Source organism: Sphaerodactylus townsendi, linkage group LG05, assembly GCF_021028975.2.
Source record: "Sphaerodactylus townsendi isolate TG3544 linkage group LG05, MPM_Stown_v2.3, whole genome shotgun sequence".
In the NCBI taxonomy this organism is placed as follows: domain Eukaryota; kingdom Metazoa; phylum Chordata; class Lepidosauria; order Squamata; family Sphaerodactylidae; genus Sphaerodactylus; species Sphaerodactylus townsendi.
The window spans coordinates 71,100,950-71,125,313 of NC_059429.1; the positions used below are offsets into that span (position 1 = coordinate 71,100,950).

Consider the following 24,364-nt stretch of genomic DNA (forward strand, 5'->3'; position numbering starts at 1 on the left):
CTGCCCCCTCCCCCCCGCTTCTGCATTGTCCCAGATTATATATTACTTGCATTGCATGCCTCCTACAAATCATTGTGTTACTTTAGTTCTCCATCTGTTCTAAGCTCAGTAAACACTAAATGTTCATTCAGTTCTTCAGGTTGCTTCCAAATCCTTAGCAGCATGCCAAGAATTTCAACTGCACTTGTACGAAACCACAAAACATTCTTAGGTATGAAGCAAAGCGGAAATACACAGAAAAATTCCATCCCTACCTGTGTCGCCAGAACGTGTCAGAAATAGCTTGAGTTGCATAGCTGATACTGAGCTCAATCCTCCAATTAATTTGTTGGATAATTTACTCGGATTATTACTTGGAAAGGAGGCGTGCTCAAATATACCTTGGGACCTCAAATTTCACATTTGACCTGCCTGCCTTCTTTTGAGAGGGCACAGTCCCATGCCTCTTCTCAAAGGAAAGAACACAGGGTGCTGACTAGGAAAGTGAACTCACTTTTGACAATCATGAATACTCTTTTGACTATTACTTTTTCCATTTTGGTTGCTGTGGAGCCTGTGAACTGCCAGACAGGTAACACATTTTATTTGACTACTTTGGGAGCATGGTACTAATTAGCAGTGGTTTTTTTTTAAAAAAAACCTCTGGATTTAGTAAATAACATTTTTTTTGCATTCTGTATCTAGACCCTTTCCTAGTTTATGTTATACTGTAGGTTTTTTAAAAAAATGTTAAAATTAAGACCACATGCAGCTTACATTATTACAATGTTGCTTAACATTAGAAGTGATTATTTACATGCACCTTCCATAATACTTTTCCTTGGTCTCAGGTCTGCTTGTTCCCTCCCTTGTTAAGCAGATATCTACATTTTAGAAAGTCTGTTGGCATATTTCCATCTGTTCACAAGTGTTTATCATTATTTGTCTCTTATCAGTTTATTTTTCTGGATATGTATGTACCTGCCTAGTTTATGTATATTTATATTCACACACATTTGTGGTTTTGCTACTTCTGGAGAATAGAGTACCTTTGAGAATATCAGATCTTCTTTCCTCAGTAATGAATTTTATTGATTGATTGATTGATTGGACTGTCCTGTTGTGACATGTTCAGATTGGCTGACATCAATATAATATATACAAATAAAATATGTAGATCAGCTTACAAATGGAACATTAAAACAATAAAATTGCTCCAACCATCTTCCAGACATAAAATACTTCATCTCCAGATAGTCTGGAACACAACCTAATCCTGTTTCCTTAAATGTAAATTTCACAGAGTTCAGTGTCTCTTATTAACAAATCATTGCCATTGAACTCACTGACTTTGATGAAGTGCACACAGGATTGTGTCCTTAACTGCATCTGGGAAAATCATCCTATCAGCTTTAGCTATAGCTTTAGCTATAGTCTGAAGCTGATTATAAACACAGTCCTATTTCTGGTGGGTGTGGCAAAGCCCATTAGAAACACTATTTGAAGAAAAATATTGTGGCAAGATTGTGAAATTTCATTAACTTAGGCAAACACCCAATCTCATCCCTTTTAGAAAACTGTATTATTTTATATAGCCTCAAGTGTTACAAAATTTTGAATTGGGTGAATCCCCCAGAAAAGAATGACCATGAAGTTGTCAGGCAACTCAAAACAGAAGAAGATGTGATAGGGCAATATGCAGTTCCAATTATTTTTCTGTTGGATGAAACTGTAAGGATTAATTATGCAATTTCTCTTTTACATCTGTGTTACTCTTAGGGGCGCATAGATGTCTACTCACAAAAAAAATGCTCATTGAACATGTTGGGCTTTGGAGAACAGAGTGTTACAAAAGCCATTTCACTGATGTTTGGACATACTCATTTGGATTTATTATATATTCCTACCCAAGTTTGGCTTAGTAACCGGCAGCTGGAACTAAGAAACTCCCCTGTCATGCCTTTTCTTTTAAACTCACCTCTGAACTAGAGCAGACAGCTAGATGTATGAAACCACCAAGGGTTATTAACAAAGCTTGGGCCATGTATGCTTTTTAAGCAAAATGAATTCTAGGAACTGAGGTGTGGTTTGCATCCCACATTTCTTCTGCTCCTCCAGCTCTCAATGGCATTTGCATTCAATATGATTCAGTGACCCTGGAACTCTTAAAACACATTGTTAGAATTGTGAAGGACTTACCTATCTATTGGTACAGTGGGGGCTTCATATAATTTTAGTGACTGTGAACATGGGACGTAATCATGTTGCATTATTTGTTTACCAGACCTCTGCAGAGTAATATGATCAGTTTTTACCACCATCAGTCTTTTTCAGTCACTGAAAGTGGGTACAGTGATTATTTATGGCTGGGTGGAACAAGAGCATGGCAACAGATTTTATCTACACTTGTTCTTTGGAATGAGTAAACAAAGCCCTCATGTCTACAAGTGTATATATGTGGACTCTCAATCAAGTGAAGAGGGCCATATGTGCATACATGTGTAATTATTTTTAAGTTTTATCTTGTATTATCTCTTTGGATGCAGGATGGTGAACAGTATAGCAACTAAGTTGCAAGAACATAAATAATATTTCAATTAATAAAACTTAAACAGATTAAAATGCACATACAGTGGAACCTCAGTTTTCATTGCCTTTGGCTTTCATCGGTTTCGGTTTTAATCAATTTTTTCAGTGAAAAATTAGTCTCAGTTTTCATCGATTTGCCTCGGTTTTAATTGATTTGCAGTAAGGTGCAGGGGTTTGTGGAGAAAAATCACCTGGACAAAGCTGTTGCAGGCATCAGAAACAGACCTCTTTGGACAGCTTTCTGGTTCGATATTGGTCCACTGGCTCTGAAGCTGGTCCTAGTGTTATTGTTTGTTACTGTTTTCAGCATTAAACACTATGTTTGTTCACCAAAAAATGTGTTTTGGGTATGTTTTTTGGACTGCCTAGAATGGAGTAATTGGATTGACATTGATTCCTATGGAAAAGTTTGCCTTGGTTTTCATCGGTTTTGGTTTTCATCTATTCTTTTCGGATGGATTACCAACGAAAACCAAGGTTCCACTGTATTTCAAATTTAAAATAATTCAGATTTAAAGCACACAAGTATTTCTTTTTTAAAAATAAGCAAATTCCCAGCCAGATCTGCTGGGACAAGCTACCCTTGACCAAATGCTCTCTGGAATAAAACTCTCTTTCATGCCTTCCTAAATGTAGTGAGTTAAAATATTCTCTTTACCTATTTCCATATTTTTTTTAAAAAATAAAATTTCCGCATTTCTGCGGAATTTCTGTATCCCTGTGCAATGCTAATGACTAAGTTTCTAGTTACACACAAGGGGACTTTGGACAAGCAAGAAAGAAACAATGAATCAAAAAGTTGTGAGTAAACATCTCACCTAATGATTTCCCTAGAGAACTGCTTGTCACAGTGCTTCCATTGCTGAACTGGAAATGCAGGAAGTAGCATGAGAGAGAATAGTTACAAGACACCACATGTTTTTGATTCACAGTACTCCCATAGTCTATTGTTGGTCAGGATTGTGCAATATGTCATGGGCAGTGCCCCAGCATGGCTCAACAGAGTCTGCCTGGCTTTCAAGTGTACTAAAGCAGCACAATTCATTGCACTCCTATGCCTCTGGACAACCTAGCAAAGGCTGGTTGTTGTTGAATGGGGTTGCCATCCATAGCTTTAGATGCATAAATTGAATGAAAAACGAGAGTCTCAGCTGCTCTCCACCTAATGTTCCTCCTCATCCTTTTGTTCCCAGTCTCCTGTTCCCAGGGGAGTATAAATCATACACAGGGGCAAACCATTGTATATAGAGGTGAAGGGTGGACAAAATGAGATGGGGGAGTTGGGAAGGAAGTTCCCTGATAACCCTCTCTTCTGCTTGGTCAGAACTTCAAATGGTAAATTTTGTTCTCTTGTTTGTAACTTGGTAACTCTTTAAATGGGGCAGCCATCCCCCCCCCCCCCCACCCTGTACTGTGCGGAATATCTTCAGTGTGTGGGAAGAAGGCTTTTTAAGGAAGCAAAAAGTACCTTGAGAGAATAACTATCATTATTGTTCTAAACTCCAGCATCTTGATTGATCAGTGTCATTTTTAGGTTTTCTTTCTTCTTCTTACTATGAATTATCCTGGCCAATCAAAATGTGAATCTGATTACTATACAGTGGTGTCATTAAGAGCAAATAAATGCCTCAATTTCCTTTATTCTGAATTGGGGAAAGTAAGGAAAAACTAATCCATGTTGGCCTGTCCTGAAAAAATACCAAACAGGTACTGATGCTGAGACCAGGTTTTGTCAAATCTGGCTTTATAAATTACTGAGGATTGCTCCTGGGGAGCGCAGAGTTTGGCTGTAGGAGGAAGTTTAGCAAGGAGGTGTCTGCCTTCTGAAGTTGACATTTCCTTCAGGGGAGTTGATTTCAGAAGTTTTAATTCTAGAAGAACTTCAGATTCCATTTGGAGGTTGGCAACCCTACATGTCATATAAATTTTTACTCAGGGCTTCCCTCCACACTCAGAACACACGCATGATACTAGCCTGGAACCAATACAATGTTACTATTCCCAACAAAACCTTGCTCACTTTCCTGGGCCTCCTATTTTGACCTGGGTTCCATAGAATTTTCTATATTTGCCAGAAACCCTATAAATGGAGGGGGCATGTTTGGTGTGAAGTGAAAATATCTGTGAAATATGCCATAACCCAGCACCAGTTGGACTCAATTCAGCACTGATTTTGTCCCCTTTCTGCTATGTCATTTTCTAAAATGTTGTTTTTAAAAGCTGACTCATAGAACAATACCAAAAGAAGAGAGAATGGGCCTCATTTTCCTTTGGTAAAGGACAAAAGTTAGTGTGATACATCCCAGAGAAGGTTTTGAAACTGACTTTTTATTAGAGTATGTTTATGTCTTGAATTGATGCTGTGTATAACAGTTTTACAGTTGTAAGGCCAAAGATGCTGGCTTCTCTCAGTTACTCTCTGGATTACTTCTGGCAACATCAATGCAACACAAACAATGCCAGAATCAATAATGGATTAGCCATGGATGTTAATTAAATTGAATTTAGTAGAAATGATTTCTGAGCCAATGTGTATAGGACTGGGCTGCAAGATCCCAGGGGTCCAAGCAACTTGCATTCTTACCAAGTAAGTTTCTCTACCTGAATGTGACAGAACAGTCCAAATGCTGACCTTGTGATGAAATATATCTAGTGCACTGATATGATAACCATTAGACTAATATGGAACTTTTCCAACATGTGACTTTCAAAGGACCAATTTTAATAAATAATAATGGAATTGACATATCGTTTTATTGCCTGTCACTGTTTTCCATCCCATCCAGCCTGGAATTTTAATTTTGGAACTGTGATTACAAAGTTTTCCTTTCCATCCCAATGAGTATTCATCATTCTGGGGCTCGTTGGCTTCCCCCAGAAAGAAATGCAGTTCTTGGAAGGGTTTTAATGCTTATCAAGCATTGGATGCAGCAGCAGTTTTTTGAACAGCTTGTCTTTTCATCACTCACTGCATCTCATCACCCCTGGCATGGAGATCCAACACAGAAGGAGTGCCACTTTCTGCATTTTTGACTGTCATACAGCAGTCAAGAGAGCTGGAGTATTTCAGGAAAAATAGGTGGCAATGCCTCTCTATATGACAGAAGGATTAAAATGCTGGAAAAGATCCATTAGCTTCTTTAAAATAATTTTAGGCAGATACATTTTTGAACCTATGTTACAGCTTGGCATTCTTTAGTCATGGCGTGAATGCTAAAAAAAGTTTAAAGGGACATTCTGGAGGACCAGCTATTGCCACCAGAGGGAGGGATTGGCTATCCTGGTGATGAACGTACAACTGATTGAAAATAACACACAACACTGTATTTGTGGTAAATAAAATTGGCCATAGCCATTTGCATTTATTGGCAAAAAAGAACAGATAAGCGTGAGGCGCAGCATGTAGGTCTGATCTGAAAGCAGGGAAGCCAAGCAGGCAGTCCCAAAAGCAGCTTTCCTCAAACCCGCTGTTTGAGGAAAATAAACTCACCCTTGAGTTAAACAGGGCAGCAGTGAAAGGGGGAATTCCAGATGGGCAGTGGGCGTCATTCTGAAGAATCCCCCATTTGCTGAGGGGGGCGCAAGCAGTCTCAGCCAAAGCCTGGGCTGCCAGACACCAGGTTTGCTCCACCCCTACCTCATAAGGAGGTTCCCAAAAGGGGCAAGCAGCTTACCCCAGGCAAGATCAGTCCCCCATGCACCGCCAGATGGCTATGACAAGAGCAAAGCAAAATCTTGAGCCCCTGTACCCCTTCAAGCAGTAATTGAGCAGTGGGTGGGACAATTTCAGCAGCAGGGCAAAAGAGGGCCTGCACGAGCCCCAACCCTGCCTTATATAGTGAGGGGGCAGCCCAGGCAACTGACACCGAGGCGCTGCGCCCCTGCGCCAGCCGCCCGCCAGTCAGCAGGCTCACCTTTGCTGGCCTCATCCCAAGGGGACTGGCCCGCCCCCCAGATGAGCTGGAAGGGAAGGAAGAGCACGCCACCCTTCCCCTGGCGGCAAATGGCGGCCATGGTGAGTCCCTGCCGCCCCCTTCCTGGGGGCACATACACACCAGATATTAGGAACAATGAGAAATTAGCAGTGGTCTGGCACCATGAGGCTGTGGCTGTTTGAAAACTGCACCTTTCCATCTATGCATCTGCTCATAAATCAGCATTACAGTCAGAGGTGGGATCCAGCAGGTTCTCACAGGTTCCCGAGAGTAGGTTACTAATTATTTGTGTGTGCCGAGAGGGGGTTACTAATTGGTGATTTTGCCACGTGATTTTTGCCTTAGTTACGCCCCTCCTCCGCTCCTCTGCAGTAGCGCGCAGAACTTGAAGCAGTCTAGCAGAAGGTGCACCGGTATGCGTGGCAGACTGCACCTGCGTGCATTCGTTTCCCCGCCCAAGGACCAGCACAGTGACTGCGTCCTTGCCACAGCCCTGCCCAGCAATGCCCCGCCCCCGGAATGCCCGGCCACGCCCCCGCCGTGCCCCACCCAGCCCCATTGGCGCTATGCCACTGTTTGAATCCCACCACCATGGGAACCTGTTACTAAAATTTTTGGATCCCACCACTGATTACAGTCCTACTGTTTGATGTGCCATAAACTTGGGTTTGGCAGCTTTTTAACCAGGTTTGTTCCAGTGTCTTGAAAGCAGCAACCCGATGCACCCAAATGTCATTGTTTTAGGAGGGGCAGTCTTTATTATCCCCCCAACCAATCAGTGATATCTTCATGTCAGAAAAGTTCAGTCTCTTGAATGTTTGTCAGTAATGCATATCTAAAAGCTCAGATAAGATTAGAAGGCCAATCATTATGTATCTAATTCTGAACTGGGACTCTGTACAGATTGAAAAACTGAAAGAATGGGGCCACGTACACTGAGGAGTCATTTTCATGCAAACTCAGGTTTGTAAAATAATCCAGAAAAGAAAAAAAATAACATTGTTAGGGGGGGGGAAGGGGTCTCGCATTGTAAAATCTTGGCCACCATTTTGAGAAGTAACAGCTGTCCTCTGCCACATGTACTAGGTGGGTGGTGCTGGAGGAGGAGGGGATATCACCTCTGCTGTCACCATGTGAGCTAGGCAGGCTTGTCCACTTGGCCAGTCATACTGCCTTCCCTATGGCCACCACTTCTGCCCTAGGGAAGGCAGTATGACTGGCCAGGTGGACAAGTGAGGGGATGTCAGTCCCCTACTTGCAGATCACACAGGTCCCCAACATGAATTATTAGAAATAGCACCAAAGGGGAAAAAATCAACTTCTTGTACTTGGTACTGCACTTGCTTCTTATTTTCTTATAATTTATGCCATCAAAAGGGGTGGAGTCTCAATTAAAATGCTCAATCATAGCACATCCACATTAGGGAGAGAGGTGGGGTAAAATTATGTTTGGGAGGGTCAACCCCCTGCTGTAGTTCTATGGTCTGATCCAAATTAGTTCCCACATACAGATGCTTTTTATGGTTAGAGTCTATGCTAGGAGAGACAATAATGAATCACCAGTTTAACATATGGAGCCCTCTGACTCACGAGATGGTAACAGGGAATGAGGCAGGTTATGGCGTTCAACCCAGGCCTAGAACTCTATTCAGATGTCAGGACCCCAAGGGGAACACATTTGCTGACCCTTTAATAGTTATGCCAGAAAGATTTGGGGAGGGGTAACAGTGCAGGTTATCTTGAAGGGGCGAGAAAAGCTATACTCACTGAGAATCTATCTTCTGTGCTATATTATGGATTGAAGAGGCTGGTCCTTGTTTGTGTCTTGTCACAAAAAACTCTACAATTTCTAGTTCCTGGATAGGATTTTCTGTACAGTATGTGTGTGTCTGAGACAGAGAATGTTGTCATTCCTCAGGATAGGTAAGATGTGAAATGGCAAGCGAGAACTTTGAACAGATTTCCTTCTGTTGACTTAGTCCAGCATTAACCAGGACTGGACAATTGTTATCATACTGCCCCTTTTAAAAGTTTGAACATTCTGTGTTGAAATTCTGCAGATGTGTCAAAAAGCGTATGAAGCACAAGAGAAACTCACGTACCTGTTTCTGCCTTTCTGTTATCATGAGATAACTTACTGAAGAGCAAAGCAAGCTGGGGATTTAAAAGATAGAGCTACTTTAAAAAACTAGAATTTGAGCGGAGCACTAAATTGTAGTAGGTAAAAGTTAATTTTGCCTCAGGAATGTAGAAGGAAAATGGAGGCATACAAAAGCTCTCAAGCAATAATTCCCTTCAGTTTGAATCACCAAACATGAAACAGAAGAAAAAACTGCTGTTCCAAAGTCTTTGTATTGCTGTTTGACAAAATTTTTCCCAAACTTATTTTATTTTAATAGATTTTTTAACAGTTAATAATAACAAAACAAAATTCTCTGGATGGGGCATGAGAAGATAGGGCAATTGAATAGTAAATGTAAGATATCATTATTGCAAAGTAATGAAAATAGATGTAAAAACCCTAACTGTAGATATTTAACACTAGGGACTGAGACTGAAATCACATGTGCATTTCCTTCATAGAAATCAAGAAACATAGAATTGGGAGGCACCTCCAAGGTTCAACCTTTTACACAGTGCAGGAAATTCACAACTATCTTCTCCCCCACACCAGTGATTCAGGCTCCATGTCCAGAAGTGCTCGCTGCAGTTTTTCTGAAACTACAGAGCAAAGCCGGCTGGGAAAGATCAAAGAAAGTATGTGTACAAACACACCACCATGCTCTGTGTTTGTGAGGTCCCCCTCCGCACAGCAAATGTATAACAGGTTGTAGTTGGGATAAACTAACCTGTTTTCCTGTTTTCGTGTTCACGTGCATTCTTGCAGGTAGCGATTAGAGTCCACGGAAACAATCCGAGTTGCTGTCATGCCTTTGCACAGAGGCACATCTATTTTTTTTATTTACTTCCCACTGATGTGTAGCTACACAGGCATGAACCCCCACAGCCATGCTGATGTCTTATGATATGACCATCTGCACCTGTGTAGCTACACAGATGTAAGCCACAAAAAAACTTTAAAAGGAAAATGGCAGCGAATAAAGCACCTCCTGTCTGGCCGTCCTCTTGAGTGTGGCTGCAACCCAGGATTTTTGAAAAGACTTGCTAATAGTGCAATTCTCAAAAAACTCGGTTTGGGGAAAATAACACAAGGCGGACTCATTTGAGGGGCGGTATCTGTGCGAAGTTGCCCCCAAAATGGTTTTTTTACTGTCCTACACCTGTGTTTATTGACCTGTGCAAAAGGGGTCTTAGTGTATTTTTGTCCTACTTTCTTCGAAGGAGGGCAGGATTAATGGTTTTCCTCTCACCTGTTTAATTCTTGTAATAACCTCACAAGGTAGGCTAGGCCGAGAAAGAGAATGATGGGCCACAAACCATGCTGCTAGTTTTATGGCAAACAGGAATTTGAATTTGAACCTGCATGCTCCTCATCTTAGTTCAGCAACTCTGATAACTACACCATACTGGCTGTCTTTGAAAGCACAAGAAGGTCAACTGGCATATATCAGTTCCAGGCTAAGGTTGAAGGCACATGTCACAGCAAACTTATTGAAGCTCAGCAAGGTCTGGGTCTAGTCACTGCCTGAGAACTCCAAGTATGCCTCCTTGAATTCTGTGTTGAAATAAATAACAATGAAATAAAATACAAACTCACTGGATGACCATCAATCAGTTCAGAAACTCGATATAAGCACATTTAAATTGTCTTTCTGTTTTTCATATATGTTTGTGTATGTGTGTTTACCAGGTCCAAGTCTGACACCTTAACCACTATTACATGCTGACTCTTCATTTTTTTCATATATACTCACCAACTACATGAGAATGGTTGAAACGCATGGGGCAATTTAATACATGTGCCAGTTTAGTCCAAAGATGCAATACTGTATCCTGTGCAACCACTTCACTTCAGGGCAGACCACAAGTGCATAAATGGCCTCTAACTTGGCTGAATAGTCAAAATTTGGAATTACAAATTCAGGAAAGTCAAGATGTTTTTCTGTACTGTGCAGCTTTATTTTAGTAGTGTATTCAGATCTGAACACATTCTCCCTTTTTTTGACAGGCCTTTTTGTGCTCATCATGTCCATAATCCTCTTCACAACACCATCACAATTAACAATAGATTGCAGCTTCAGAAAAAAATGCAGTTTTTTTTCTTTTCTGGGCGAGGCAAGGGTTGGGTGTTTTCTGTTCCAGGAAAGAAGCACTGGGAGTATGAATAATGTGGTTGGGTTGGGACAGTTATGTAGGTCATATAGGAACCACCTTCTCAGTTGAGAAACTGCAATCACTGCTAGTCTTTACTATTATGTAATATGAAACATTTGCTTGTGGCTGCAGATTCCAGGGGAGACGTTGTTTGCCTGTTTTACATCCCTGGCACCATTGCAGAGACACTCCGTGGCTTGTTCTAGGAAATGTAATGGCTATGCATAGGTGTCCTGGTTTTCTTAGTTGGCTGAAAGGCTGTACTGTCTTTTCCTATTTAATTATTTAACATCCCCGCTGTCCAAAGAATTCACAGTCTTGGGAGATAGTATATTGCAAGGTATGTAGAAATAGATCAGCCTCCTAGTATTAGGACTCACTGTGATCTTGATTTATTCCTTTTTCATTGTTGGCAGTTCGGGGGAATCTTCAGCCATGGTTGCAGGGTCTCATTGCAGTGATTGTGTTCTTGGCATTGACAGGGATTGCCTTCGTTGTCCATAAATACTGGTGCCAGGATAAAGAGTAAGTGCTGTCTTTCTTTTCCTCCAATCATACAAAAATGTTGAGGAAACTGTTCTGACCCTCTTTCACTGTCAATAATGTACTGATAGTCTAGAACTGGGCATAGAAGCTATGCACAAAAATATACACAGGCTGTTTTTTTCTCAGTCATGTTTTATGGGTCCCTTTGATTTCGGAAAGTGCCGTTGTTCTGACCTCAAGACAGCAATCCAAAGCCAAAATGTTGACTACAAACATTCCCATCTCTATTTCTGATACATTAATGATGACAGAGTTGTGAAACAAAATCTGAATGGAAATGGAAGTCTGTGAGTATGGCAAAAGTGGAATATTGGGCCATGATATAAATACTCAAAATTTTTAAAGCTGAAAATCAAAGGGTTGGATCAAACACATTTTTCCAAAAAAGGAGCATTGTCTTTTGACCACTAAAAGACTATGCTGGGGATCATGGAATTCTTATGGACAAAAGCTAAACAGGGTGAGAGTCATAGTAAGAACGAGAACTGGGAAAGATTGAACCAAAAAAGATTGAACATTTAACACATTTTCTGAAACAGCAATTCTTAAACTATTTTATACTTCTTGCATGTACATCTATCATAAAGGTCAGGTAGATATGGATGAGATGGATGGATATCAGATAGATATGAATGGGATATCTTGATGGGCTTCATTCAGATGGTAATCATGACTGAACCAGTCATGTTAATAAATATTTGTCTTTTTTGCTAGACCAGAAAGGAAACTGCAGCAAGATTTTATGTAGTGGTCAAATGTGACATGAAATTTTCCATGTATTTGCATTGCACACAAAATCCATCCTTCTGGACCTGTAATTTTTTCTAATGTATTCCTTTTCACAGAAAAGATCCAGAGGTCTTTAAAAACGGCAACAGGGAAGACTTGGCCATTCCCAAAGGCACAGAAGGAAATTATTCTATAACTGCTGCAAATTTCAGGTTAGAATCCTTTCCTAAGCAACAAAAATATTAGCATAAAACAAACTAGGTATACATTAGAAGGCACTTGTTAAAAAGTCTTCAGACTAACCTTTGAGAACCTTCATGTGTTTTGTCTCATTTACTTTGACTGATTTTCTGCCAGTTTACAGCACCTTCAAAACTGACCTAACCGTGTGGTAAATATTTTATTCATTTATAGGTCTAGTTACAGAATTTTAATGGCACCTCTCCTTGGGAACCTGCTTAAGATGCCTTACAAATGACATAATTAAACATATCTGTGGCCATCTGGTCAGCCTCACAGAGCTAAGGCACTATCATAATACGAACAACATGTATACTTACCAGCATTCTTTAGAGTTTCTTCTGTTGTGCTATTTGAAGCTACTTAAAAGACTTAAGCGTCCCTCGTTCTTGAAGGACGTTTATGTTCACTTGGTAAAATTCTTTTCTCTCAGCCACACTGGAAGTCTGATTTGCAGAAGTAGCATATTCAGACAGAGTTTGTAAATGTGGATCTAGTCAGCTTGAGTCCTTAGAATATATTTTATTGGAGTGTGAAATCAGGTCTGGTTTGAGAGAAAGGTATTTGTCCTCCCTTTTGTGAAATTATATGCATTTATTAATTCAACAAACATCCAATGTTTCCTTATAGATCAGAATCAGAAAACTACCTTAACAGACACTGAGTAGTTAGTTGTGGCAATTGCCTATAAGAGGACTGGATCTTCATGCACACGCACACACACACAAATGGGGCCATCTATGGATACTTAAATACTATAGAGCAGATTGAGGCCACACTGACAGAAAACAGATGATTCTGTTACTGCCCCCACACCCAAGCTGCCAACAGAGGCAGGGGAGTGACAGAGAAAAGTTGGAGGGGAGAAAGAGGGGGGATGAGTGTCAGAGAAGAGATGATAGAGAGGGGAAGAAGCAAAGGGAGGGGGAATGAGATTCTCCCCCCTTCAAGTTCCTTGCATGTCGTCACTTGTTATCATCTACTGCAAAGAAGATATTTTCTTGACATAAGAGATGCTCATCATATAACTAATCCTCTTGTTCAGCAGTTGAAAGTAATGTATGAATCTGCCATTATTTCAGACATCTTACTCCAGTGGATTGGACAATCAAATCTCTGGCCATTTATGCATGCATTGTTTACCTCATGGCTGTGCACTTCACAATGGGGTTTTCCCATGGTTTTCTGTTGCAGTGTTGCAAAATGTGCAGAGCCTAGCTGATCTGCCCTTTTGCCTGACCTCCACTTCCTTGTTCTTTCAGTGCTGGGAGGAACTGCTGTTGTGTGGGCAGGGAAACTGGGAGAACAGAGAAAACCCAAAGAAAGCAAAATGCATGCTAATCTCTTTTGCTTTCCCTGCAAAAAAAAAAAGGGGGGGGGTCTGTTTTTCCAGGTTTAAAAAAATAGGGCTTTTCTGATATGTGGTGCAGTGAGTTCAGGAGTGGGGAATATGTGCATAAGCAAGAATCTGACTTAAAGGGAATGTACACTCACTTCAGGGCAGACAACAAGTGCATAAATGGCCTCTAACTGAATTTTTCACCTAAAACCACTATGGGTTTTGAATGCGAAAGGGGCAGCATCAGGTTTTTGGTTTTTTTTGCCATTGAATCACATCTTACTTATGGTGACCTTTGGTGGGGTTTTCAAGGCAGGAGATGTTCAGAAGTGGTTTGCCTGCATCTATGTCACAATCCTGGTATTCCATGATGCTCTCCCATCCAAAACCCTCCTTGACTTATGAGATCTGACAAGATCAGACTAGCTTCTACAAATACCCCTCGTAGGTTGATTCCCCACTGCCATGTGCAACTCACCTGAGATAGGAAGGGAGTCCAATGGGGATATGATACCAATATGGATGTTTGTTGAATTAATAAATGCATATAATTTCACAAAAGGGAGGACAAATCATGTGCGACTCACCTGAAATATCCAGGTTTCAGGAAGAACTCCCCACTGCCTGATCGCCGAACAGGGATTCATCCCGGTTCTGGCACTCCCTCTCCCCCAATCACGTGTTTTTTCAGAACCTGCATGTATGTGACCTTTTTCAAAAACACATGCCAGATCCAGATCGGTGGGGAGGATCGAGGTTTCAATTTAGCAAATCCTCAAAGCCAATCAGAGCACAGTAGGCTGTGCGTGATTTGTGTGCAGTCCTTTTTTTGTTTTGTGCCGGCGGAGGCAACATGGCATTGTTTAAACATGTGCACGATGGGCAGAAGCTGTTTAAACATGGGCACAAGGAGCAGAAATTGTTGAAACATGGGCACGAGTAGCAGAAATCGTTGAAACGTGGGCACGAGTAGCAAATCAAAAGAAAGACACATAGGCGGGGAGATTGTACGTATGCACCTACATGCTTATGTAAGCATGTATTCTCATGCCAATTTTTTTTTAAAAAAAGTTCCTGCTCCAACACTTCACAACAGCCTATCAGGATAGACCCGCCAAGCCGCTGGCTTGTTCGTGAGGAGTGTAACATTGTTTGAATCTGAGATAGGCATCAATGTCTTCACTAGAAACATGCTGCAGTGGGGAGAGTGAAACCTCGATGAAAAGGTGTTGATTCTTTTCAAACCTGGCTGTATCTGTATTTAATTTCTAGTGGAGATTCGACCATGGTCTTACCCTAAGTTATCACACTTTCATATCTGAAGCAAAAATCTTACAACTACTATTGCTGATCCCAATGCAACTGACCCACATATTTTATCTTCTTCAGCTTGCATCACTTGACCTACCTTCTTGTTTATTTACTTTCATTCTCTGCTCATCTCTGCTCATATAGCAAAACAGCTGTTCACTGGTCTATTAGCTGAAACATCCTATTATCCAAGTTTACTTTTCTACTGACCAGAAAATGGTATTGTCCATTTCACACAGTAGAATGTTGGCAGCAAATACTGACAAGTTACATCACTTTCTTCATTGTCCCTGATGCTTCTGCAGTTAATTGCAGTTATATATATATATATATATATAAACCTTTATTAGGCATAGAATCCATATAACAGCCAACATTGTCCAAACAAGTATCCCATACATGAGAACCATCGCAGGTAATCATTTCAAAGTTTCCATAAGGAACCTAGCTACAAAAGTAAAAATCTCGGGAGGCAAGAATTGTTGTTTTAATGAGGAGCGTTAATCTTCCCCACGGTAGAGTATTCATTAAAGATTACAGGACAAAGAGCAAAAAGTCTGGTCCTAGATCCCTCGTATTTGGGGCAGTCGAGCAATATATGTTCCATGGTTTGAATGGCCGTAGGTAATTTTAATGGGGACATTTCCGCTCTTGCAGGTCGATTTTTCGGAACCTTCCTTGTAGCATAGAGCAAGGGAAGGAGTTACATCGAGCCCTAGTGATTATCCATCTATGCTTGGGCTCCTGAAGTAAACTCAAATAATCTGCCATATGATTGATTTTAAATTTGATATTAAAAAAGAGGGGGGAGCAATTGCTTCTCGCCTTGTCCTGCAGAACTTGAAACTCTTGATCTAGTAGTCGCCTTTTTAATTGAGAGAAGATTTCAGGAGCAGGCAGCATTTGCAAGGCTTCCCAGGAAAATCCCAGGGAAAGTATTTTAGTTTCCACTGCCCGCCACCACTTAGATTCATGAAGCTGAGGGAGGACAGTTAATTGCAGTTATCAATAGAATAATTGCAGTTATCAATAGAATGGGAATAAAAAATGCTACTGTGGCTACAGTTTGTTCTACTTCTGAAGATAGTATAATAGTGTTGGGATTGCCAACTCCAGCTTGGAAAATTGTTGGAGATTTTGGGGTGGTACTTGGGGAGGGTGGAGTTTGAGATAGGAAGGGAGTCCAATGGGGATATGATACCATGGAGTTGTCCCTCTGACACAGCTATTTCTTCCGGGGGAACTGATCTCTGCTGTCTAGACATCAAGTATAATTCCAGAACTCCAGGGCTTACCTGGAAGTTGGTAGACCTAAAAATAGGAATTTTTTAAGGATTGAAATGTTCTGGCTACATAATTAACTTCAGAATGCCTTGTAAGATCTTTGACTCATCTTCATGACAGTTTTCCATTAGCATGATAGCTCATATTGAAATGCAGCAGTGTACATGATTAATATATTTGCATCAAATTCCAGCTTACAGATCCTTCATATCTCATAAAAACTGACCTTACTGTTCTGAATATTTCAGATGTGAAGAAGGGCACCATGTCTATGAAAACACCATTGAAAAAGATTGTGGGAACACAATTGAAATTCTTTCTACTGAAATGTAGCATCACCCTTGGCCATCACTCCTTCATGTTTGAAAAAATATCCTATATACAGCAGAACTGCAAATATGGTGACACCAACACTTATCATGAATTATTGTTCATGGATTTAGTCACTGTACTAGGACTGATAACTCTGTGAAGCTCGAAGATCTGTCTTCCTGTTTACACTTATGTATGGTGGATCCTCTTTTTGTTGTTATGGGCTGAGTTCTTGGGAATATACTGTCACAACGTGGGTCCTAGATTTTTCGCATAATAGGCCCACTACTGGAATCTTGCATATTGAAGAAGCCATCACATGTGGCCTTTATTCCATAGCTACCTATTATTCCTACTTAGTACCTTGGCATATTTTGCTGACTGCAACAGACAATTTATAAATCTATTGTTAGTCTTCCATAAAGTACTGGGCTAAGTCATCATATAGGAATTTCATCCCTACAAATGGCTGTTCCTCCCTGGCCTTTGTATTATGACCAGACAACTTACAAAGAAGGTAGTGGTTACACAAGGATTGTAAGTAGATGGTATTCATGGTGGGGAGTGTATGGCAATCCTCCATGAAGCTTCTGCCATTTTATTTTTGCTTTGCTATGGAATTGGTCCAGAGACAACTGCTACTCGAGTTTGGAGAAGGAGGTTGTATGGCTTCTCTGCTTTCTTCCCATACCTACATCAAAGGAGCTGAAGGACTTGTTATGTTCTACTGCATCTTGTCTGCTATTTGATGGATAAAGATTTTGAAATATCACAATTTTTTCATCACAGGAATAAAATCCAGGTTGTAATTTGCCAATATTAACCCACATTATTGTGCAGTTTGTAATCAATAAAGAAATATATTTGTAAACAGTGTGGATGTTCAGGGCAATTTGTTGAAGTTTAGTGGTCAGATGTGGCCAACATTCCAAAAGGTGTTAGGGTCAGAACAAAGCCTTTACATTCCAGAAAGTCCCAGGCCGGACTACTTGTCCAGTGATTCTACCCCATCCCTTAATTCCCTCAGCGGTTCCAAGGCTCCCTTTCTTCCCCACTCTCTCTTCTCATTGCTCTCAACATTTTGAAGCCTGCCCAGGAGAGTTTGCTACTCCTGATCTTTTTGTTCTGGACTATTCCTATAATGTGAATAACTGCAAACTGGGTGGATGGGTGGGGCATAGGTCTAACACACACCAGCTGCACATGCATGCTAAGGGCATTGTCAAATATGCTGTGAGAATGCTGTGAGAATCGCATACTTATTTCATACACTTGGGATTACACCCAAGTTAAATTTCCCTGGGCACAGTACAGACATTTTGCTGACATTTCTTGTAGCAATCCTATCTCATATATGTCACGATTCGACTTTTTTTCTGACATGATATAATGTGGTGCAGATCTCCTATGTACCACCCTAACCTGGAAAAATAACGGTATATGTATGCTTCCCCATTCTGATTCTTGGAGGCCCTGCCTGTGAATGCAGTTAATACAAGTGAGGAAGAGCATTCTTTTAAAATGAAATATTTAAATGAATATTTAAATGAAAAATAAAAATACATTTTGATCAACATAAACTTTGTATTTCAATAAAATAATTAAATAGGTATAGCTAATATATGTAGTGTGCCAAAATTGTTTCTTTCAACTGTTTCTCTTTATGGTCTTAATAGAGACTCTAATTTAACCTACATGACACCTGACTCCACAGTATAAATGATAGACTAGTTGCTTACGCCTTATTTGCTAGGAATATTTTGTCAAACTCTTCATTGCACTTTCTGTAACTCAGTAGTCCTGTGAGTGCACAGCTGTGCCCCACCTTTAGTATCCTCCTGACATATTTCAAGTCCCCTTTGGTTGGAATGCCACAATCCATCAACAGAAGACTTTGATAGTGACAAATCTTTTTCATGTTCCCATTCCTGCCAAAGACCTTTCTGATCCCAAGGAACTTTATTCCCTGAGTCATGGGATGGAAGTGAACAACTAGCCAGATAGTTAACTAGTATATATGTGAATTACAGTTAATGACAGCAAGCAGCTCTTCAGTACTGCTTGCTAAAGGTTTTGAAAACCAGACAAGGTATGTTTATAATAGGTGATTTAGTTGGGATGTTTATTAACTAATACTCATGCCGCTATGTAAGAAGTCCAGTCTGAATTATGCTTTGTTCAGTTTAGCCTATTACTTATTAGGAGATATTAACTGAAGAGCAGAGGCAGCAGAAGCAACCTTGTCCAGTCTACAGGGAACAGAATGCCTTGCATTTTGTTCCTTTTTTCTTCTGACGTGTTGTTCTGCCTTGAGTTTGATGTCTCATGCCATCCAGCTGAACGAGGACGTTTTTAAAATTAATGGCAGAAAACCTGAAGAACAGACGCACAGCCAGCCTTCTTCTTCTTATTTGTGATCTTAATCCACTCACCATGAAGTGCTCAGAAGTTAGTTATAAGAAGTTAAGAAGTCTGTAAATCATCCATGCTCTCTAATTTTTCCAGAACTCACAGTTAGGTTCATACATGCTCCCACTCTTCTACACTGATCAATGGGCACAGAGGCTATTGAATTGCCTGTAACAAAATATGTCTTTGTTCCCATAGTGTCAATCACATGCTGTATATTCTACAATGTTTTGTTGAAGGCTTTCACAGCCAGAATCAATAGGCTGCTGTGGGTTTTCCAGGCTGTGTGGCCTTAGTCTGGTAGTTTTAACTCCTAAGCAGTGGTGAGATCCAAAAATTTTAATAACGGGATCCGATGGTGGTGGGATTCAAACAGTGGCGCCGCAGCACACACGCACCTTCAGTCCCTATTGCTTTAGTAACCCCTTCTCGGCACTCAGAAAAAATTAGTAACCACTTCTAGAGAAGTGGTGAGAACTGGTTGAATCCCACCTCTGCTCCTAAGGTTTCTCCCGCATCTATGGCTGGCTTCTTCAGAGGCTAATTATGGAAATATATGTTTTTCTCTGTGACCCAGTGTGGAGTGAGTCTCTGTCATGGAGGGAAACCCATCTTACCATGACATGTCTCTGAAGGTGTCAGCCATAGATACAGGTGAAACGACAAAAGATAAAACTACCAGACCAGGCTGCACACCCCAGAAAACCCACAACTAACGTTCTGCACTTTGTATGGAGCTATCCCATAACGTTTCAATAATTACAAAAAAGAAAATGCCAACAACAGATCTAATATTTCCTCCACCATGGGATCCACAGCAACATTACAACCACTCTATTAATATTCATTTTTAATTAAGAAAGAGTTTCTTGCTCTGCTGCCCCCCCTCAATATTACTAGGAATTCTTTCTTTCGGCATCAAGTCAAAGCCAACTTAGGTGACCCTGAAGTGCATTCAACACAAGAGACATTCAGGGGTGGTTTGCCATTGCCTGCCTCTGGTGGACCCATCATCCCTTGCCATTTTGTGACTTGTTTCAGCAGGCATCATGATCATAATCTGAAAACGTGTTGTGGCATCCCACCCCCCATATCTCCATCTGTAGATGCAGGTTCTCCTGCCTTTCTTGAGACTGAGCTGCCTTTCAGGTAGTATGTGGGGTTTTTTAGCTTATCTGCACAGAAGACATTGCATTTTTGAGCTAATATTATTGTGTAGTTATTCAAAAGATGGGTGTCAGGTGCTTAGGGGTGGGGGGGTGGGGAGGGACAATTTCAGTTTTTGCCCCAATTTAAGTTCTTGGGTAATTGGAAACCCTTGATAATTGGGATAAAACAGAAAAAATAAATAAATTGATAATGATGGTTAAAATAAGATCCAGTAAAGAAAAGTGTGACTTTTATTAGCAGAAGGTAGAGAACTAATTTTAGCAGTAAAGAACTACTTTATTAGCAGTACATTTATTAGCAGTAATTTTACCTAGGCGGTTAAAGAGCAAGTGGTAAAAATATTTTTAGTGTTTACTCAGTACAAATAAAACTGGGAGGCTTATGGAAATTGTTTTTCGTTTTTCCATGTTTTTGTGTGTGTGTGTTTTGTGATGGAAAGCTGTTTAAGCACTCATAATTTTTTTTAACTGAGAAAATGCAAATGCCAGTATGTCACACCTCTAGAGGTTTTTTTTGCAATTTAATTAAATGGAGGCAGAGTGTAAGGCACAACTACAGAAATATGAATAACATTGTTCTATTCTAACTCCAGCATCTAGCATTTTTAAAAGAGTTGTGTTACTGTCCTCTAGTGGCTGGATGTATGATCAACATAACAATCACACTGGTAAATAACATAATGTTAAAAAACTGCAAAATTAACAGTGCAGTCCAACAGGAATTATGTCCTTAAGTGCATTGAAATCAGTTGACTTAGAAGGGCATAACTGTGTTGAGGGTTGCACTGAGAATCTGAGAACAGATAAATTAAATGGATTGATTCAATACCAAGTCAGTAAATGGACAAGGCATTATGTGGGCCAAGAAGCCAAGGATATAAATCTCTACCACTTAACAACCATCTGCCACAATACCCCTTTGGATGGCCTTTTCTGCATGAACTGTTTACAGTTTATCTTGTTGCCAAATATTACATTTTTTCCACATTTTACTTTCACAGGGTCCCCCCCCTCCTCCATTTGGTTCTGGAAATGTTTTCCTTTCATTTTTTTTCCTGCATTGTTTTACCAAGTACTTTTAACACAATGGGTTTTTTAAACAAAAATCTGTTTCCTAGCCAGCTTTTTTTGAGCATGCAGTCATGTTGAAACAATCTTCATTTCTCCATTCACCAAACACCTGGCCCTTATTCACATCCCCATGTGATCACCCAACCTACCGTTCAGCAATTTTGCCCTCCATCCTTCATTTTTGAAAAGATTTTTTTAAAAGCTTTCTCTATCATATTAGTAATATAATGTAAGGGCAGAGACACAAGCCAGGTCGATTGTATCAGGTTTGTCAATTTCATCCCAAATGAGAAATGTCACGTTAAGGTGAAGATATACTGCCTCAGTAACTGCCTCAGTAACCCTTAACTGCAGCTGTCACTTCTATAGTGTCTTTGGCAAAATCAACTTCCATTATCAATTTCACTTGCTACTAACTGCAGGCACATTGAATCTTTGCCTTAGTGTGACATCACTCATTTGAAATTAACAAAGCTGAGACAATTGACCTTGTCTGTGTCTGTGCCCTAATTTTACAGCACTAATACAATACAAAATTTATTTTTTAAAAAATTCTTTCAAAAACAGAGGATGAGGGGGAGGAGAAAATGGCTGAAGGAGAAGGTGACATCCCACTACTATATCTCGTTTCTCCAAGACCGGGGACAGCTGGTGACGTCGGAGAAGGAACGTTCTAGGTGATACCCCATTGAATGTGGGGTGCCACAGGAGGTGATCCTTTCCACTATGCTTTTTAGCATCTATATGCCCTCCCTGGCCAAGCAGGTCTGGAGCTTTGGGCTGCGGTGTCATCAGTATGCAGACAATACCCAGCTTATCCTTACAATGGTGGGCTGGCCGGAATCAGCCCCTGAGGCTCTCCAGCGGTGTTTGGAGGCTGTAGTTGGTTAAGAGCTAGCAGATTGAAATTGAATCCAGCAAAGACGGAGTTCCTGAGGATAGATCATGGGGAGATGCCGGACAACTGTAGTCTGCATGTGCTGGACGGTGAGGCCTTACTTTTGGCCTTGTCAGTGACCAGTCTGGGGGTGATTCTGAAATTGGGGGTTTCCCTAGAGGCCCTGGTCACCAAAACAGCCCAGACGGCATTTTATCATCTTCGGTTGGGAAGACAGTTGGCTCCCTATCTCTCCTGTTCTGATCTGGCCACAGTGATCCATGCAACAGTCACCTCCAGATTAGATTATTGTAACTCGCTCTATGCTGGCCTGCCCTTGAACCTAATCCGGAAATTGAAACTCATCCAACATGCAGCAGTGAGGCTTCTGGTTGGAGCATCAAGTAGGGACCATATAACACCTGTCCTTTTCCATCGCCACTGGCTGCCTATTGAGTACCGGGTTATTTTCAAGGTGTTCGCTTTGACCTCTAAGGCCATGAGTGGTCTCAGACCCACATACCTTAGAGACTGCCTCTCCCCATCAAACTGGCCTTGACAAGGGCCAGGGCGTTTTCGGTCCTGGCCACCTACCTGGTGGAATATGCTCCCGATCTCGATCAGGGCCCTGTGGGACTTGAATAGTTTCCACAGGACCTGCAAAACATAGCTATTCCACCAGACTTTTTCTGGAGGCCAGCTGGACAGCTCACTTCTACCATATTTAGTGTTGCTTAGATATAATTATAAAAGACCACTCAAATAAGAGAAATTAAACCATTCAACACAACTCTGGGAGGAACTAGGCATAGTGGTAGTGGGGAAAAACAGACACCTTTCTGGTAGCTGGTCTCTCCTGGATTTGGTCAACCCCCTCTGCAGTTCGAAGCTCAAATTACTGGAAAAAATTGGCAAACATACTTCAGCAAATATTTTTAGTGCCTCTCTATCTTTGTGCCCAAATTATATCAGTCAAAAGCAAGTCCACTTATTTGAAAATTACATCTTTACCAGCCTGGTCCCCAGTTTCTGAGTTCAAATGTCTCACGTCTTCTTTATCAGCTGGAAAATCCCTGGGGAGGATTTGATCCTTCCTGAACTGTTTATATACTTTCCTGACTGGTGGGATCCAGTTATTTACCCAAATTAATGGTGCAGGCATGGTTCCACCAGTTGGAAAATAAGCACTATGGTCCCTATCCATAGGAAAGGAGAAAAAACAGACCTGCGGAACAATCATTCCGTATCCTGCTTAATGCTGCCAAACTGTATAGTAAACATTTCTTGGCCAAATTAGAGGAATGGGAAACCTTGAGTTGTATTATATATCACCATCAGGTTGGCTTTAGAAAGCACCATAATACTGTAGTAGACCACCACCAGACCTTATATCCAGTGGTGGGATTCAAATAATTTAACAACCGGTTCTGGTGGTGGGATTCAAATAATTTAACAAAAGGTTGTTTACAAGCACCATTTTAACAACCGGTTCTACCGAAGTGGTGCAAACCTGCTGAATCCCACCACTGCTTATATCAACTATCCATCATAGGTATAAATGGACCTATCAAAGCCCTTTTCATGACCGTTGTATGCTTGACACTGGCATTTGATTCTATAGAAATTGCCTTTGGGCAAAATTAATTAGAACTAACATCAGCATCTGCCTTCTTTATCTGATACTAGAGTTACGCATAGACATTAAAGCCAAGATCAGCATAAAGCAATTCCAATTACAGCAATCCTTGTAAAGTAGGGGAGCGTACCAACCAACTCCCAAGCTCTTCAACTTGTATTTAAATCATACTGTTGCAAAATTGTCCGGCCAAGAGTTTAATCCTCCTTTTCTGGGTCACCAAAAAATCCCAGTCTTACTATGTACAGATGACATGGATTACGGTCGCACACCCATATAGGCCTGAGGCTGCTGTGTCGTCTGGATGAATATTGCAAAGAGGATGTTTTTAATGTAAGTTACATGACTAAAATTATGGTCTTCAGAAAAAGGCCAAAGAAGTTCCTATGGAGTATCCATGAAGTAGTTATAGAATAATGTAGTTCTTTTAGATATTTGGAACTGACTTTTAACGATACAGAACCATTTCCTCAGATATATACTTGCTTTACCCAAAGGGACTCCCGCAGCCCTGATGTGCCATCAATCAAGGTCCATGTACATCTAGCTCAGATAAAATTCCAGCTCAAACATGGCAACATCTCTGCCAACTCATTTATTAATCTATGTTTGAATAATTTCTGAGCAAAGATATAATATGATTTTCTTGCTATAATAACATTT

The 24,364-nt window shown here is 40.7% G+C and overlaps 1 protein-coding gene across 2 annotated transcripts; it reads left to right on the forward strand.

Moving 5' to 3' along the window:
- The first annotated feature begins 211 nt into the window (after positions 1 to 211).
- Positions 212 to 17,413, forward strand: PDZK1IP1 (PDZK1 interacting protein 1). 2 transcript variants are annotated; one of them, XM_048497640.1, is made up of 5 exons: positions 212 to 571; positions 9,087 to 9,260; positions 11,195 to 11,303; positions 12,170 to 12,265; positions 16,476 to 17,413. In XM_048497640.1, the coding sequence occupies exons 1-5, from the start codon at positions 505 to 507 to the stop codon at positions 16,558 to 16,560; spliced, it is 531 nt and encodes a 176-aa protein (XP_048353597.1). In that variant the 5' UTR covers positions 212 to 504; the 3' UTR covers positions 16,561 to 17,413. The 2 variants fall into 2 exon arrangements, with proteins under 2 accessions (XP_048353597.1, XP_048353598.1); XM_048497641.1 differs by lacking the exon at positions 9,087 to 9,260 and having other exon boundaries at positions 242 to 571.
- Positions 17,414 to 24,364: the final 6,951 nt, after the last annotated feature.